Here is a 16,232-nt window from a genome sequence, read left to right on the forward strand (position 1 = left end):
CAGTGAGTCTGGCTTTGACCATGAGGCTACTGCAGGTTGGAATTCTTCAAAGGGAGAACAGATCTAGAAGCCAGCGACAGGTGTGGACAGGAGCCCTGCAAGGGAAGAAACTGAGGTGCTGTTAGTGATGGGGAACTTATGATGTGGTCTCCAGACAGGTTGATTACATTTGAGACCGGGCAGATAAATGTATGGTATCTGGAATGGTGCAGCCCCAAGCAAGAACCTGCTACAAATGGGTAGAAAAGAAAGCTGTTTACACCAGTGTGTCTCCCTCATTATAGATCTGAGAAATGCACTCCCTCCTGTCATTTGACAGCACTTAGCAGAAAGAAATCTCCCGCTGTTTCAGGATGCTTAAAGTGGGGGGATAAGAACATGGATTTAAAGAAAAGTGGCTGTCAAACAGGGCGTTGAATCTCTATGGGTTTTTGACTGCCAAAGAAAATTGTTTGGTTTGACTTCTGAGGTCCAGTGTCAAGACCATGCAGTCTCTCCTTATCTGTGGAATAGTTACCCCTGGTCTGAGCTTTCAGAAAGAAATAAGTCCAGACACCCCTCTGATGATAGTGTTGGAGTTGCCACAGGGGGACAATCAAGTTGATGGTTGTAGTTGAATTCAACCTTCCAAGAATTTCTGTAAAAGCTACAAATAACTGAGTAGAACTGACTATTAGATCTTCAAAAACATCTTGCAGCTAAATGTTACCAAGTAACCTTTTATAGATCACAATCACAACCATCCTGTTATTCGTCGATTGCCTCGAGCAGGCCCCAGTAATGTCTCCTTTGTCCTAGCCCTGAGATTTTTTTAGAAAAGTGCCATATTCAAGGCTCTTTCAGTGTTAGGAGAATGAGACCCTTCATTGTTACTGGTATTTGGCATATTGGGTACGCCATGGGGAGTTTGCCAGACTCTGCCGTGTGGGCAGGTTACATTTGGTAGCCTGACAGTTTGTTCAAAGTAGGAATGAGATAATAAGATGTTGCCCGGCCGCATTTGCGGCTGCGCGTTTCCGGGAGCTGGGTTTTATAGTCTCTGAGTCTTGGCCGTTGATGGGATTTCATGGCACCAGGGGGCCAGTTGGTGGGTGTGACCCCCACCTACTGGAATTTGGAGGATCTGGGTGGAGGATGCTCAGCTCCGATCCGAGTAGGCTTTGAGATCTCGGCCCTGGGACCCGCGTGGCTTTGTTCCTCTGCCGGTACCTTCATGTATGCGGAGAGTGGTCTCAGCATGGTGGTGGCTGGTTCTGGAGGTCTTCGGCTGCCGGAGCCCTGGTCGGGGCGGGGAGGAAAACTCAACCCGCTCCCCACCAGGGGCCCTGGAGAGGACAGCCAGACGCGGGGGCAGGAGACTCTGTGCTGTTCTCTTCCGGGAGCTCTTATAGATAACATGGAATAAAAGAATAACTCAGTCAAAACTTACTCAAATTTCTTACCCACAGAGTCACTGTCATTATCACTGTCACTGTCCTCCCGTTGTTCATCAATTTTCTCGAGCGGGCCCAGTAATGTCTCCATTGTGAGACTTTGTTGTTACTGTGTTTGGCATATCCAATACTCCATGGGGAGCTTGCCAGGCATTGCCGTGCGGGTGAGATACTCTTGGTAGCTTGCCCGGCTCTCCGAGAGGGGCAGAGGAATTGAACTCAGGTTGGCCATGTTGGCTGTGTGCAAGGCAAATGCCCTGCCCACTGTTAAAAGTAATAAAATGATACAATATAAGCCACTAAATTATAGTGTCAGTTTATTGTATAGCAAAATGCAAATTGAAACAAAATGTAACATGTAATAAGAAGATAAAAATATATGGAAAACTCAGAAAAACGACATACTTTTTAGCCAGGATCCCAAAATTCAGACATCACATATTGTGTGTGTCTGTGTGTGTTTGTATGTGTATGTGCACATGCACATGCCTGCATATGCTCACACACATGGATACGCTCTGCATGAAAGAATTTATCATCATCAGTACACTCTGATCATTCTGCCTCTGAAATGGGAAATGAAGCCTTCCAAAGAGCAGAAACTACGAAGCCACAGTTGTCGATAAGAAGAGATAAGAAAAGTAAAAGGATTGAAATTAAATCCTCATGAGAGACAGACCTTCTGCTGTACAATATTGCAAATAAAGCTTTATACTTTATACAAAGTATAAAGCTCCCCAAGAGGGCAAAGGAATATATTTGATGTAAGAGATGAGAAGATATTGGTAGTCATAGATGAAACGTAGGTAGCATTGGTTTTCCCAAAGAGACCCAAACAAATGGAGAGGCAACAAAGATATCCTCAAGTAAGACTAAAAATTGTATTATCAAAAAATAAATAAATAAATAAATAAAATTTTATTATCTGTCCAGTTAGCCATACTCCAGGAAAAGTCAAAGTCAGAGAAAAAAATTTTCAGTGAGTTGCATCTGGCGAAATTTTGGTTCTGTGAAAATAAGGGGGTGAGGGATGAACAAACTCAAGAAAAAAAATAAGATTAGGCACCTGTATGTTCATTGCAGCTTTGTTCACAATAGCCAGAATCTGGAAACAACCCAAATGCCTAAGAACAGACGATGGTTAAAGAACTTTGGTGCATCTACACAATGGAATATGATGCAGCTGTTAGGAAAGATGAAGTCATGAAATTTGCTTATAAGTGGATGGTCATAGAGAGTATTATGCTAAGTGAAATGAGTCAGAAAGAGAGGGACAGACATAGAATGACTGCACTCATTTGTGGAATATAAAATAACATAATAGGCGACTGACATGTAAGGACAGTAGAGACAAGGGCCAGAAATGTTGCTCCATACTTCGAAGCCTGCCTCATGAGCTGAGGGTGAAGGCACCTGGAATAGAGAAAGGATCGCTAAGTCAAGGATGGTTGGAGGGATGGTTCGGGATGGGAGATATGTGCTGAAGGTAGATAAAGGACCAAATGTGATAGCCTTTCAGTATCTGTCTTGCAAAACATAATGTCCAAAAGTAGAGAGTATGGGGGAATTGTCTTCCATAGAGGCAGGGGGGAGGGTTGAGATGGGGGGGGATTTGGGGGACATTGGTGGTGGAGAATGTGCACTGGTGGAGGGATGGGTGTTGAATCATTTTATGACATAAACTAAATCATGGAAGCTTTGTAATTGTATCTCATGGTGATTCAATTAAAAAAATTTTAAAGAAAAAGATGATTAACCAATTCCCCGCATACCCACCACCAAATTACCTGGCTAGCATTAAATAACACAAGAAAATGAAACTAGCTACATAGAATTTGAGGCTTACAGGGGAAAGTCACTAATAGACTCACTAATTCTTTTTCAACAGAAAAAAGTCATTTTTTATGAGCAATGCCTCAGAAAAGTGGTCTTCCATATTCTCTCAGGTGTACTCTGAGTAACTGAAACAGGAAAGAACATTTGGGATGTCACAATACAGTGATGGGTAAGAGGCAAGCACCACCTAAAGATAATGTTTCAGTTTTGCCCCCTACTTTTGAAGGCTTTAAAGATAAGGAGGTATGGTGCCGCCAGCAGGTCAATCTGCCTGTGAGTCTAGTGCATCAGCAACCTCATGGTGTCATCAGATTTCCAGATACACCAAAATTGCTGCTGTGCCTTTGGTCAGATCCCAAAAACTTGGGGCAAAGTTTACCAAGAAAGTAAATGGCCAAAAGTTAGGTATGTGGGAGCCACACCCACAAACAACCTCCTGCTCAGCTATATAATTGGAAGCATGTCCTCTCTGGTTCCTGATCGAACTGCTTAATGGCCATGATCCCAGAGACTCAGAAACAAATCTCGAAACCCAATGGTTTTTGGCAGAAATGTGTCCGGTCCCTGCAGTAGGTTACGAGTGCCAGGACACCCCAGGTGGGAACATGTTTCGTGACTTGGCCGTTCCCCCTAGCGGCCTGGTGGCTGCCATCCTCTAGAGACCACTGGACAGTCAGATTTAGGCCTGCAGTGATGAGACACTTGGGGCCTCACGGGATGGGGGTGGAACCGGCCCTTTCCTCCCCAAACCAATGAGACCCCAAGTCACCACCCAGAAAAGGCCTCTCTGGCTCCTGATCAAGCCGCTTAATGGCCATCATCCCAGAGACTCAGAAACAAATCTCAGAACCAGCGGCTTTTGGCAGAAATGCATCTGGTCCCTGCAGTAGGTTACAGGTGTCGGGACACCCAGGTGGGAATAGATTTCGTGCCTTGGGCTGTTTCCCCTGGAGGATCGGCAGCCACCATCCTCCAGAGGCCACTGGACTGTCAGGTTTGGGCCCACAGTGACAAAACACATGAGGCCTCATGGGATGGGGGTGGAGCCGGCCCTTTCTTCCCCATCCCAACGAAACCCCACGAACAGCCTCTCTGGCTCCTGATTAAGCTGTTTAATGGCCATGATCCCAGAGACTCAGGAACAAATCTCAGCACCTAGCAGGTTTTGGTAAGAAATCCCTCCAGATATAATTGTTAAAATTTTGGAATTTCAAAATCGCGTGGCTACTACTGCAGCCACACAACATCATATGTTATTCATAACCAGCAACAGAAAACAAATTGTCTACTGTTGCCTTTTTGGCAGATCTGAGTGATGAGGTAAAATCCCAAATAATAATGTGTGTGTGGTGTCAAGATATTGAATGTAATCAAAGTAGAAAGAGAGAGTAATTTGGAAATCATCTGCCCCACAGGTAGTGGACAGATGTGGGGTGGGGGTATACTGAGCTTTTTGGGGGGTGGAGAATGGGCACTGGTGAAGGTATGGGTGTTTCATTGTATGACCGAAACCCAAAAGCTTTGTAATTGCTCTCATGGTGATTCAATAAATAAAATTATAAAAAATGGGGGAAAAAAGATAAAGTATGCTTTTGAACAGCATAAATTTACCTTCCAAACATTGGGGATATAAAATGGAAGTAAGAAAACATTATTCATGTAAAGGGCAGAAATCAAAGGAAGCAGCTACAATGCTTAATAGTGAAAGTATAAAATGTAAAAACACAAGAAAAATATATAATACAGATACAAAGAAGTGTGGAAAATGAAAAAAAACAGGGAGTGACATGATTTTAAATTGCTCCTCCATAGTACAAGGACAAATATTACAATATTACAATAACTTCAAAATGTAAGAGAAATGCCAAAGCAAAACAATCCTCAACATTAAAAAAGAAAAGAAGTAATAGGATAAAAATAGGTTAAAAGCAAAACATGTCAGTCAAATTCAAACAGCTATGATAACATAGCAGCAATATCAGATTCCAACAAAACAATTAATTGGAGAAAAATATCATTTATTCTGACAATGGGTAAAATTTGTACTGATGATACTGAGTTATGAGACCATTACATGTTACATGTGATTATGTCAAAGAATATATCACAAAAAAGAAGTATATTTGTTTCTTGAAATCATATCTAAAACTTAGAGAAAGAACAAACTGAAATTCTCCCAAAGCTCTGAACCATCCCATATATTAATCCAGAGATGCAAAGACTCAGTGGAATATCCTCAGATATTTGAAGGTTTTCATGTGAAAAATAAATTAGATGGGGCTGGAGCAATAGCACAGTGGTAGGGCATTTGCCTTTTATGCAGCCAACCCGGGTCCGATTCCTCCGACTCTCTCAGAGAGCCCAGCAAGCTACCGAGAGTTTTCTGTCCACACAGCGGAACATGGCAGGCTCCGCATGGCATATTCAATATGCCAAAAACAGTAACAACAAGTCTCACAATGGAGATGTTACTGGCGCCTGCTCGAGCAAATTGATGAACAAGGGGAGGACAGTGCTTCAGTTCTACATCATGACTCCAGAAGGCAGATTTAGGACAGATAAAAATGATGGTGAGACAATTCCAAGATAAAAAAAAGGCTGAGATCTCCCAGTCTCAGGGGTCAGTGAGTCTGCCACTATGGGGCCCCTCAAGATGGTAGGAACACATGACAGAGACTGAGTCTACTAAATGATTAATTTCTTGCATCCCAATTTTATAGATGAGGCAATGGAGGGATGATGCTGAGGTCAAATATCAGCTAAAAATTAATGTGGCAGACTGGGATTTGAACTCAGGTGGTCTGACCAGGCCATGAGTCATTCCTCACTGCTTATCTATCCTTTCTCCCTCATTTTTTTGTCTTCCTCCTCTCTCTTCTTGCTGCCTCCCTTCTTTTCTCTCACTAGTGTTTTTTGGGTATTCAGTTGATGACTTCAAAAAGTATCTACCCAATAACAGTTGGAAATGGACAATTCTAGACAAGAACAGAGCACCGACAAAAGGAGAGAGTAAAAGGGAATGCGCCTTCCACGGGGGGGGGGGGGGCTGGGGGGAGAGATACTGAGAGTATTGTTGGTGGAGAATGGGCACTGGTGGTGAGATGGATACTCGATCATTGTATGACTGAAACTTAAGCATGAAAGTTTGTAAGTCTGTAACTGTACCTCATGGTGATTCATCAAAAAGAAATTAAACAATAAAATAAAAATATTAGGTATATAAATTTTAAAAAACAGCTGAGTACTGAAAATAAGTAAAGGAATATGAATGATAACCTTTCAGTATCTGTATTGCAAACCATACTGCCCAAAAGGAACGAGAGAGAGAGAGAAAGAGAGAGAGAGAGAGAGAGAGAGAGAGAGAGAGAGAGAGAGAAAGAGAGAAGAAAAGTGCCTGCCATAGAGACTGGGGGTGGGGTGGGGCATCAGAACATTGGTGGTGGGAAATGTACACTGATGAAGGGAAGTGTTGGAATATTATATGTCTGAAACCCAATCACAAACAACTTTGTAACTGTGTATCTCACAGTGATTCAATAAAAAGAGAGAATTTTATGAATGATCAGAATGCTATTACCTTTCAGGATTGCAATAAACTAATTTTTAATTTGAGAACTTAATCTTTATTCCCTATCTATTTTTTTCTATTTAGCTTTATTTATTTTTTAAATTTATTTATTTATTGAATCACTGTGGGAAAAGTTACAAAGCTTTCAGTTTTAGGTCTCAGTCATGCAAATATCAAACTCATTTCCCTTTACCAATACTTATTTTTTACCATGAAGAACCCCAATAAAACCCCACCCCCACCCCTCCCAGTCCCTGTGAGGCAGATGAATTCTAGTTAGCACTCTATCTGCTTTGATTAGATTCATTGTTTCAATAAAAGATTCACCACTATTATTTAGAGTTTACCCCCCCCCCCAAAATCAGACATGCTGAAAAAGCATTGTGAAGTGATTTGCTTTCTACAGCTGGGTTCAAGAATTAAATGTTGGTTTGGGATTTCTGCTATTTTACTTATTAACCCTGGAAGTATTTCTACTGAAAGTCAGATAATTAAGAAATCGGTTTCTGTGCTCTGGAGTCGTGGCCGTGCTGGAGAGCCGCTCGTGGGGGGCAACTGGTGACCTTGGTAGGGCGTGAAGGGCGGACCAAAACGCCCCCCTTCCCATGAAATTCCCTATCTATTTTTAATCCAAATGTTTTATATAGTGGATCTTCAACAGCCAGATGTTTTGATAGTGGGTCTAAACACCCAGAATTTGAAATAACTCATTAAAGTATTTTTTAATTGAACAGCTTTCAATTTGTTCTTTAGGCCTGCTATTTTAGCCCAGGTCTTTTTTCTGATTCATTAAAGCATGACTTAAAATTGTATAATTTTTTTCTTTTGTATTGAAATTCTCATAGCTGTTTCACTTTGATAGTTCAAACCTCTAAATCACAGTATTCAACATTGTACCCTGTCAATCATTCACCAAATTCCAACTACATAGCTTTATAATAACTATGAATATAATAACACTGAAGTGTTGGTATAGTATTGCCAAATAAGTTATGTAGCTTATATAAAAATTTTGCTATCACCACTTTAGTTGCATTAATGAGCAGTTCTTTTCAGTTTGTTCCATTTTGCTAAATATAATTTCACTTCAGCCTCTTCATGGGGAAAAGACATGTAGCTTTTAAAAATAAATTTCTTGAAAAAATCATTTAACCCATATGAAATTTAATATTTCATAGTAGGATAGCAAAGCTTTATAAGTTTTATGGATGAAGGACATAACCAAAATACTTTTAATGTAATTGCAGTTTAGCAAAGTCATATTTAAGCGCCAGTCAATATTCAACTCTATCCTGTATAAGAAGAATTATCTGAATCTATGAAGTGAGAAATAACATTTTTGCACCCATTATTTGTCTCGGTTACAAGTGAACTACTTACCTTAGACAAGGCCTTAGACCTCACACCACAAGTGTGCGACACAGTTGGTGCAGGGCTTCTAAAAGAGGACTCGACTTGTCTGAATCTCTTTGCCAGCACTGTCCTCTACCTCATCCGTATAATCTCCCCTATCAGTCAAAAATAATAGCAAAGGGGTGGTCTGGTGGGCAAACTGTGTTACTGTGTTGTTTTACTTGACTTTCACTAATTGAGTTTAATTAGAAAAAAATATTAAAAAAATAAAAATTGAGCCACATAAACCATTAGTGTCTGGCATTTCTTGAGAAAGAAAACTTTACCACACCGAACCATGTTCTGTTCTGGCAGCAGCTAAATGGAGCTGGGTTCACGATCATGATCATGATTATCCTGTTGCTCATCGATTTCCTGGAGGAGGCACCAGTAACGTCTCCTTTGTTCTAGCCCTGAGATTTTAGAAAGTGCCATATTCAAGGCTCTTTCAGAGTCAGAAGAATGAGACCCATCATTGTTACTGGTTTTTGGCATATTGAGTACGCCACAGGTAGTTTGCCAGACTCTGCCAAGCGGGAAGGATACTTTGGTAGCCTGCCGGGTTCTCCAGAGTAAAAACTAGATAATAAGATGTCACGTGGCCACAAATGCAGTCATGTGCTTCTGGGAACTGGGTTTTATAGTCTCTGGATCTTGAACGTCGATGGGAATTACCTGGCGCCGGGGGCAGTTGGTGGGGGTGACGCCTATCTACTGGAAGTTGGGGGGAATCTGGATGGAGGAGGCCCAGTCCCAATCTGAGCAGGCTTGGAGATCTCAGCCCCGGGGACCCGCATGCCTGGGTTCCTCTGCCGGAGCTGGGTTATGGCTAAATATACCAGTCAGGGCACAGACTCCCTCCAGTTCGCCATGAGTTCCTTGACACCAAGAACACACATGGCAGCCATTGTCCTTCACTATATTTGCACTGTTGCTTACCCTAGAATAGAAGAAAGTATCTGTCAAAAGTGAGAGAACACATGGAAAATAAGAAGGCTCTGGCGGGAGGAAGCAAGAGAGAGATAGACAAAGAGAAAACTTCTTTAATGAAGTGAAGAATAATCCTATAGTTTCATGAGTGAATAATATTCCACTTATTTTATTTTCTTCCTAGACATTTGAATATCAATATAACTGATATTCACTTAATTATCAAGATAATTGCATCTACACATATTTTTTCCTTTGTGCCAAAAATAGACACATTACATACAGTGCCTTATGTTCACCCCTAGGCTTGCCACTGCTGTAGGAAGATGTAGATTGCAGGGTTCCCCCGCCCTTGACCCTAAGCAGATGTCTCGGATACTTCCATGAATAAAATGGAGTAGAAAATACACTGCTTGACTTTCAAGACTATTTTTGGAAAGAACACAGAGCTCTCTGTGCTGGTTCTCTCAAGACATGCTGTAGCCTAGGAACTCAGACTGCACGCTGAGAAGAAGGCTAACATGCATGAAGAAGTCACCTGTGAGATTTCTGACCAGTGCACCTGAGATCCCATCATCTACTGCTAGGCCTGTAGTGGCAATTCATTGTCATTTTTTAATATCCAGCATATTTTCTTGGGAAAATAAAGAGGCTTGATATTGTTCATCTCCGGATAATCGCTGCCCCTTGTTATCGGGTCATTTCTAACCTTCAGATCTTGCCAGCGGAGCCTCTAACATTGAGGAACAGAGATAAACTGCCCCCACTCTGCCCTGTCTCACAGAAGCTGTGACCCTGATAAATAGTTGTTTTGCATCACTGAGTTTTGAAATAAGTTGTTATCCAGCATTAGAATTAGAAACAGCTCCTGAGAATTAGTTTTATGTGGCCATTTCACTGGTTTGGGTTTTTGGTTTTTATTTCAATTTAAAAAAATTTTATATCTGGGGACAGAAAAAGACCCACTCTTGACATTGTTATATCATATTAATGTAATGCACCGATCCAGTTATTAGCAAGTCAATGCTTCATCACTGACATAAGCATTTCTTTGTAACTTACTCAGGTCCCTTGCCCTTCGGGGGTGGATATTAATTTGCTCCCAACAAATAGGGAGGTTGCAAACAACAGTAAGCAGCGATACACTGGTATAGTTCCTCGCAATCATTTCCTTCTCAACGATGAAGAAGATTGCTTTGAGGCATTGACTTGGATAAGGAGCAATTCCATCATCCCAGAAGGTAAGGATGTTGGTAGCTGCGCATCTTTTCAGAATAGCATTTTATTTTTATAATGATTCTCATTCCTCATCTAGTTCCAGTATATAATTAGTGCCTAATTAATTCCAACCAAATCATTCATCTGTCATGCTTTGTTTTCCAGATTAATTTACAACTTGTTGTCATTTTTGGATACCCAGCATGTTTGCTGAGGGAAGAAAAAGGCTTCAGATAGTTTAATTATCTATAATTATTTTATTATACAAAATGAATATCCGAAGAGCAAAGCATGGCTAAAATCATTAACTAATTAAAGAATAATTTAATAAGCAAACATGTTTAGCAATTATATGGAAAATATGTCTCCTTTTGTGAAGCTTAAAAGACCTAGGAAGAAAGGGAAAGGTCTGTATGGAAAGGGCGCTATTCTTTCCTTCAGTATTTTCTCTCGTTATTGCCTGCATGGTCCTCCCCACAAACACACATATTTGAGATGCATGCCACTATTTGAGTCTAATGAGACAGTAAAACATTTGTACAAATGCTTCTGCCATTCAAAAGTGTTTTCTCACGCCTCTACCTCTCTATTTCTCACATTAAAAACAAAATTGACTAATAAAACAGCCATAACAGGGTTTAGTTGAAACCAGAAGTCACACTTTGAATGTGATTTTGCATGACCCTAGGAGGATATGTGATTTGGTAGCATTATATCAGTCACCAGGCAAGTGGGATTCCCACCCAGATTTTCACTTCTCTTTAGAGGTATAAACATCACTGAGTGCCTAGAGTGGATAAGAATATAAAAATAAGTATATTAATTTACTCAATATTTTTGTTCAACTTACAAAGTTTAATCCTACTAGTTAATATAATGACTATGTTAAAACTAAACATAATTTCTGGATTTTTTGTGGAATATTTAGGTATTAGCTAGATTTTTTTTTTTTGCAAAGCCTTTAGATTTTCTGCATTAAAGTTAAAAATGTTTATCAAATGTCATTCAGTGTGCTTCTGGAATTAAGTTTTCCAATATTTTATAGATTGGGGGGGCAAAGACATAGTAAAGCATTTGCCTCTCACATGATTGATCCTGGTTTGATCTCCAACACTATGTATGGTCCTTCAAGTACTATCAAGAGTGAATCTGAGTACAGAGCCAAGAGTAAGCCCTGAGTACCACCAGGTGTAGCCCTCTCCCCTGCCTCTGCCCAAAACAAAACAAAAAACAAAAAAGATTTTATAATCTTTAAGAATCTAAATTCAAAATAAAGCTACTGAAATTGACCAGCTACATTATGTTTTACTTGTCAAGTGTTTTTTTAAATTAAGGTTTATTCTCGCAAAATATTTTTGTTAAGCTTTCATACTTTCTACAGTCTGAAATATTTTGTGCAACCTGAAAGAAGTTGCACATAAAATCATCTATACCTGGAACTTTGGGGAAAGGAGGTATCTGTGGAAATAAACACCTGGGAAACAAGTATGAAACTTGTCCAAAATATTTTCACATTTCTATAGGAACTTAGAATTCTTTTCAGTTTTGTCTCTCTGTGTTTAGTTATAGAAGTATTTTTGTTGTTCTTTAAGCACTGCCCCATGAGTTTCTTAGACCTGGGGGATTCTTTAATCTGGGGGCAGCAAAATTTTACTGTAAAGGTTTCAAACAGTAAATATTTTAGATCAGTAATTTTCACCTTTTTTACTCTGATGGAAATAGCAAAAACCATGTCTGTGTGTACACATCGCCGCTTGCACAACCTGTGTGGGACAGTCCTGCTCCGCTCCTTGGTGTGGCCCATGACCCCTGGGATAGGTAGCAACAACTCTTTCTTGAACCAGCAGGAAGTTTCTGTAGGAAGACATGAGTTCACGGACCTTGGTTGCACTGTTTTAAACTCTGCAGCTCATGTGTTTTCTGCCCCAACAACTCAGTTCTGGCACTATAATAATAATGCAGTTAAGATAACAAACAAAATAATGGGCATGGCTGTGTCCCAGTTAAACTAAGGAAACATGTAAGTTAATATCAGAGGTACCTCAAAGAGCTAAGCAAATACTTTGCATGTGGAAGGCCCAGGTTTTATGCTGGCAATGCTCAGTCTCCCCCAGCTCTCCTAGAGCAACTCCTGAGCACTGATCTGGGAAGAGCCTCTGCGTATCCCCAGAAGTGGTCCTAAAATAAAACCAAAACAAACAAAAACATGTGAGCAGAGTTTGTACAATCTTGGTTTCATCACACAATTTGTGGCATATCGTTATCTCATCAATTCCAGATCTCAAAATGCTGCTTAAAATCTCAAAGTTGAGGTTGGAGCAATAACACAGTGGGTAGAGCATTTGCCTGGCAAGTGGCCGACTTGTGTTCGATTCCCAGCATCCCATATGGTCCCCTGAGCACCTGTCCCTGTCCTCCCGTTGTTCATTGATTTGCTAGAGCGGGCGCAGTAACGTCTCCATTGTGAGACTTATTATTACTGTGCTTGGCATATCAAATATGTCACAAGTAGCTTGCCAGACTTTGCCGTGTGGGCGAAATACTGTTGGTAGCTTGCCGGGCTCTCTAAGAGGTGTGGAAGAATTGAACCCGGGTGGGTCAGGTCTGCCTCGTGCAAGGCAAAGGCTCTACCACTATGCTATCGCTCCAGCCCCACCCTCAGAGCACGACCAGGAGTAATTCCCGAGTGCATGAACCAGGAGTAACGCCTGTGCATTGCCGCGTATGATCCCAAAAGAGAAAAAAAAAAATCTCAAGGTCCAAAAGTCAGTGGTTCTGTACAAAATACACAGTATACCTTAGGATTGTGCCCAATCCAGTTATGATGCAGTATTTCAATAACTTTGAGTCATTGGCAGCATGGAGTGTTATAGTAGGAAATTTTGATTAAGACAAGAAAAGAATATTTGAGAATAATTAAGTTTTAACGTTGAATGTTTATGGCAGAAAATTAATTCCAAAGCAAGAAACATTATGGTCTCCTTGCTTGATTCTCAACCAGAAAAAGAATAATACTCAAGTTAACCACTCTGTTAACTTGAATAGTTGTCCAAGATGCCAATATTCTTGTGCCCATTTAAAGAAAAATGTTCTTTTTAAAAAATGTATGTTCCTGCAAGAGTTAAGGATATCTTTCACCATCCACTACATAATATACCCTCTGCTTTTGTCCACCAAATAGTCAAAATAAGAGTGATGCAAAAATTAGTTTCTTGTCTTAAAGGTAGCTTTCATGCTCAGGGGTAAGACCTGGGAAGGAACCAATCTTCCAGAACATGCCTAGGTAGGTAGGTACCAGGTAGGTACTAGACTTTGAGGTCCTCCACTCTAAGTTCTAAGTTCTAGAACCAGATCCTGGACTCTGGCAGCCAGGTTAACTCAGATCTGGGTAATGATCCTTTACAAATGTAAGAAGAGATGGAAAACAAAAAGTTCATTTTAAACTTAAGGAATCACTTTCTCCTTGGAACTATTTAATAATTGGAATATTATTGAGACTTGAATTTTATGTTATTCCAATATTTTCCTCCCATGAGTTGTGGTTAGCTTTAAATGAGATAAACATTGTATGTCTAACTCAGAAAAGGGTCTCAGACATAATAGGAGTTTGTTGCTATTACTACCACTAGACCATGTCATAGACTTGTTGCCACTCACTGAAAAGAACCCCAAATAGTATGGCCCAGTGACAATACTAGGACATACTAGGCCTCAAACACTGCCTTTACACAAAAGATGAGAGTTAGGAGTACTCTACGCGGCAGACTAGTTATGGAGAGGCATTTGGCTTTACTGATAATTCTAGAAGTTGTAAAAGCAAAGAAAGGAGGATTTGAACTCAGCCTGAAAGAAGGGCAGATTAAGTGCCATAGATATGGTACTGGGATGAAGGTGCTTTCTTTGCTTGTGGCTGACTCCAGTTTAATCACTGGCACCACATATGCCCTATACAGTTACAATGAAGTATTTCAACTTCAAGTCATTGTCATCATGGGGTGTTTATGAGCACTACTAAAAGGAACCCCTGAGCACAGAGCCAGGAGTAAGCCCTAAGCACAGCCATACATGGTCCCCAAATAGAAGAAAAATTAAGGGCTGACAAATAGCAGAGAGCTTGGAAGAGGCACAGACTTGACAGTGGTTAGCAGTGGTAGATGAAGGTGAAGCAGATAGTGGAGGACCTGTGAGTCAGCTAAGTCCAGGTTTAATCAGTTACTTTTGAGGGACTGGAAAACTAATGAAGGGAGGGGGGAAGCAGGAGCAGAACACGAGGGTGGAAAGTGAATCTTCTACATCCGGAAATCAATCAACATAATCCATCATATCAACAAAAGGTAAGGTAAAAAACATATGATCATATCAATAGATGCAGAGAAAGCATTTGATAAGATCCAGCACCCCTTTATGATGAAAACCCTAGCCAAAATGGGTATAGAGGGGAATGTAATCAACATAGTTAAAGCCATCTACCACAAGCCTACAGCAAGCATCATCCTCAATGGGGAAAAACTGAGAGCCTTCCCTCTAAGATCAGGGACGAGACAAGGATGCCCACTCTCTCCACTTCTGTTCAATATAGTACTGGAAGTACTTGCAATAGCGATTAGGCAAGAAAAAGATATTAAGGGCATTCAGGTAGGAAAGGAAGAAATCAAGCTCTCACTATTCGCAGATGATATGTTACTATACTTAGAGAACCCAATAACCTCCACAAAAAACTCCTAGAAACAATAGACTTGTATGGTAAAGTTGCAGGCTATAAAATCAATACCCAAAAGTCCATGGCTTTCCTATACGCAAACAGTGAGAGAGAGGAAAGCTACATGAAAAAAACAATCCCGTTCACAATTGTGCACCAGAAAATCAAGTACCTTGGAATCACCTTAACTAAGGAAGTAAAGGACCTGTACAAAGAAAACTACAAAACGCTACTTCAGGAAATAAAAGAGGTCATGAGGAAATGAAAAGATATCCCCTGCTCATGGGTCGGGAGACTTAACATTGTCAAAATGGCAATACTACCGAAAGCATTGTATAAATTAAATGCAATCCCTATAAGGATACCCATGACATTCTTCAAAGAAATGGAGCAAACACTCCTGAAATTTATATGGAACAATAAGCCCCCACGAATAGCTAAAGCAATTCTTGGGAAAAAGAAAATGGGAGGAATCAACCTCCCTAACATCAAACTTTACTACAAAGCAGTAATAATCAAAACAGCATGGTACTGGAACAAAGGCAGAACTGCAGACCAATGGAACAGGGTTGAATACACCGACATCTCCCCGCAATCATATGATCATCTAATCTTTGATAAAGGTGCAAGAAATGTGAAGTGGAGTAAGGAAAGCCTCTTTAACAAATTGTGCTGGCATCACTGGATGGCTACATGCAAAAAAATGGGCTCAGAACTCTGCCTAACACCATGTACAAAAGTAAGATCAAAATGGATTAAAGACCTCAACATCAGACCAAAAACCATAAGGTACATTGAAGACAAAGTTGGCAGAACCCTCTATGACATTGAGGCTAATGGTATTTTCAAAGACGCCACGCCACTGGCCGAGCAAGTGAAAACAGAGATAGATAAATGGGACTATCTTAAACTAAGAAGCTTCTGCACCTCCAAAGAAACAGTGACCAAAATACAAAGACAGTCTACAGAATGGGAAAGAATATTCGCCGAATACACATCTGACAAGAGGTTGATATCAAGGATATACAAAATACTGGTTGAACTCCACAAGAAGAAAACGTCCAACCCCATCAAAAAATGGGGCAATGAAATGAACAGAAACTTTCTCAAAGAAGAAATCCGAATGGCAAAAAAGCACATGAGAAAATGCTCTACA

The 16,232-nt window shown here is 40.5% G+C and overlaps 1 protein-coding gene across 1 annotated transcript in view; it reads left to right on the plus strand.

Moving 5' to 3' along the window:
• The window catches only part of CFAP61 (cilia and flagella associated protein 61), a 402,292-nt gene that overhangs the window by 282,889 nt on the left and 103,171 nt on the right, over window positions 1-16,232 (plus strand). Inside the window, exon 19 of the mRNA XM_056121438.1 lies at window positions 10,226-10,400. Within this exon, the coding sequence (XP_055977413.1) occupies window positions 10,226-10,400 (175 nt within the window). The remainder of the gene's footprint in view (window positions 1-10,225; window positions 10,401-16,232) is intronic.

Source organism: Sorex fumeus, unplaced genomic scaffold, assembly GCF_029834395.1.
Source record: "Sorex fumeus unplaced genomic scaffold, SorFum_2.1 ptg000044l, whole genome shotgun sequence".
In the NCBI taxonomy this organism is placed as follows: Eukaryota; Metazoa; Chordata; class Mammalia; order Eulipotyphla; family Soricidae; genus Sorex; species Sorex fumeus.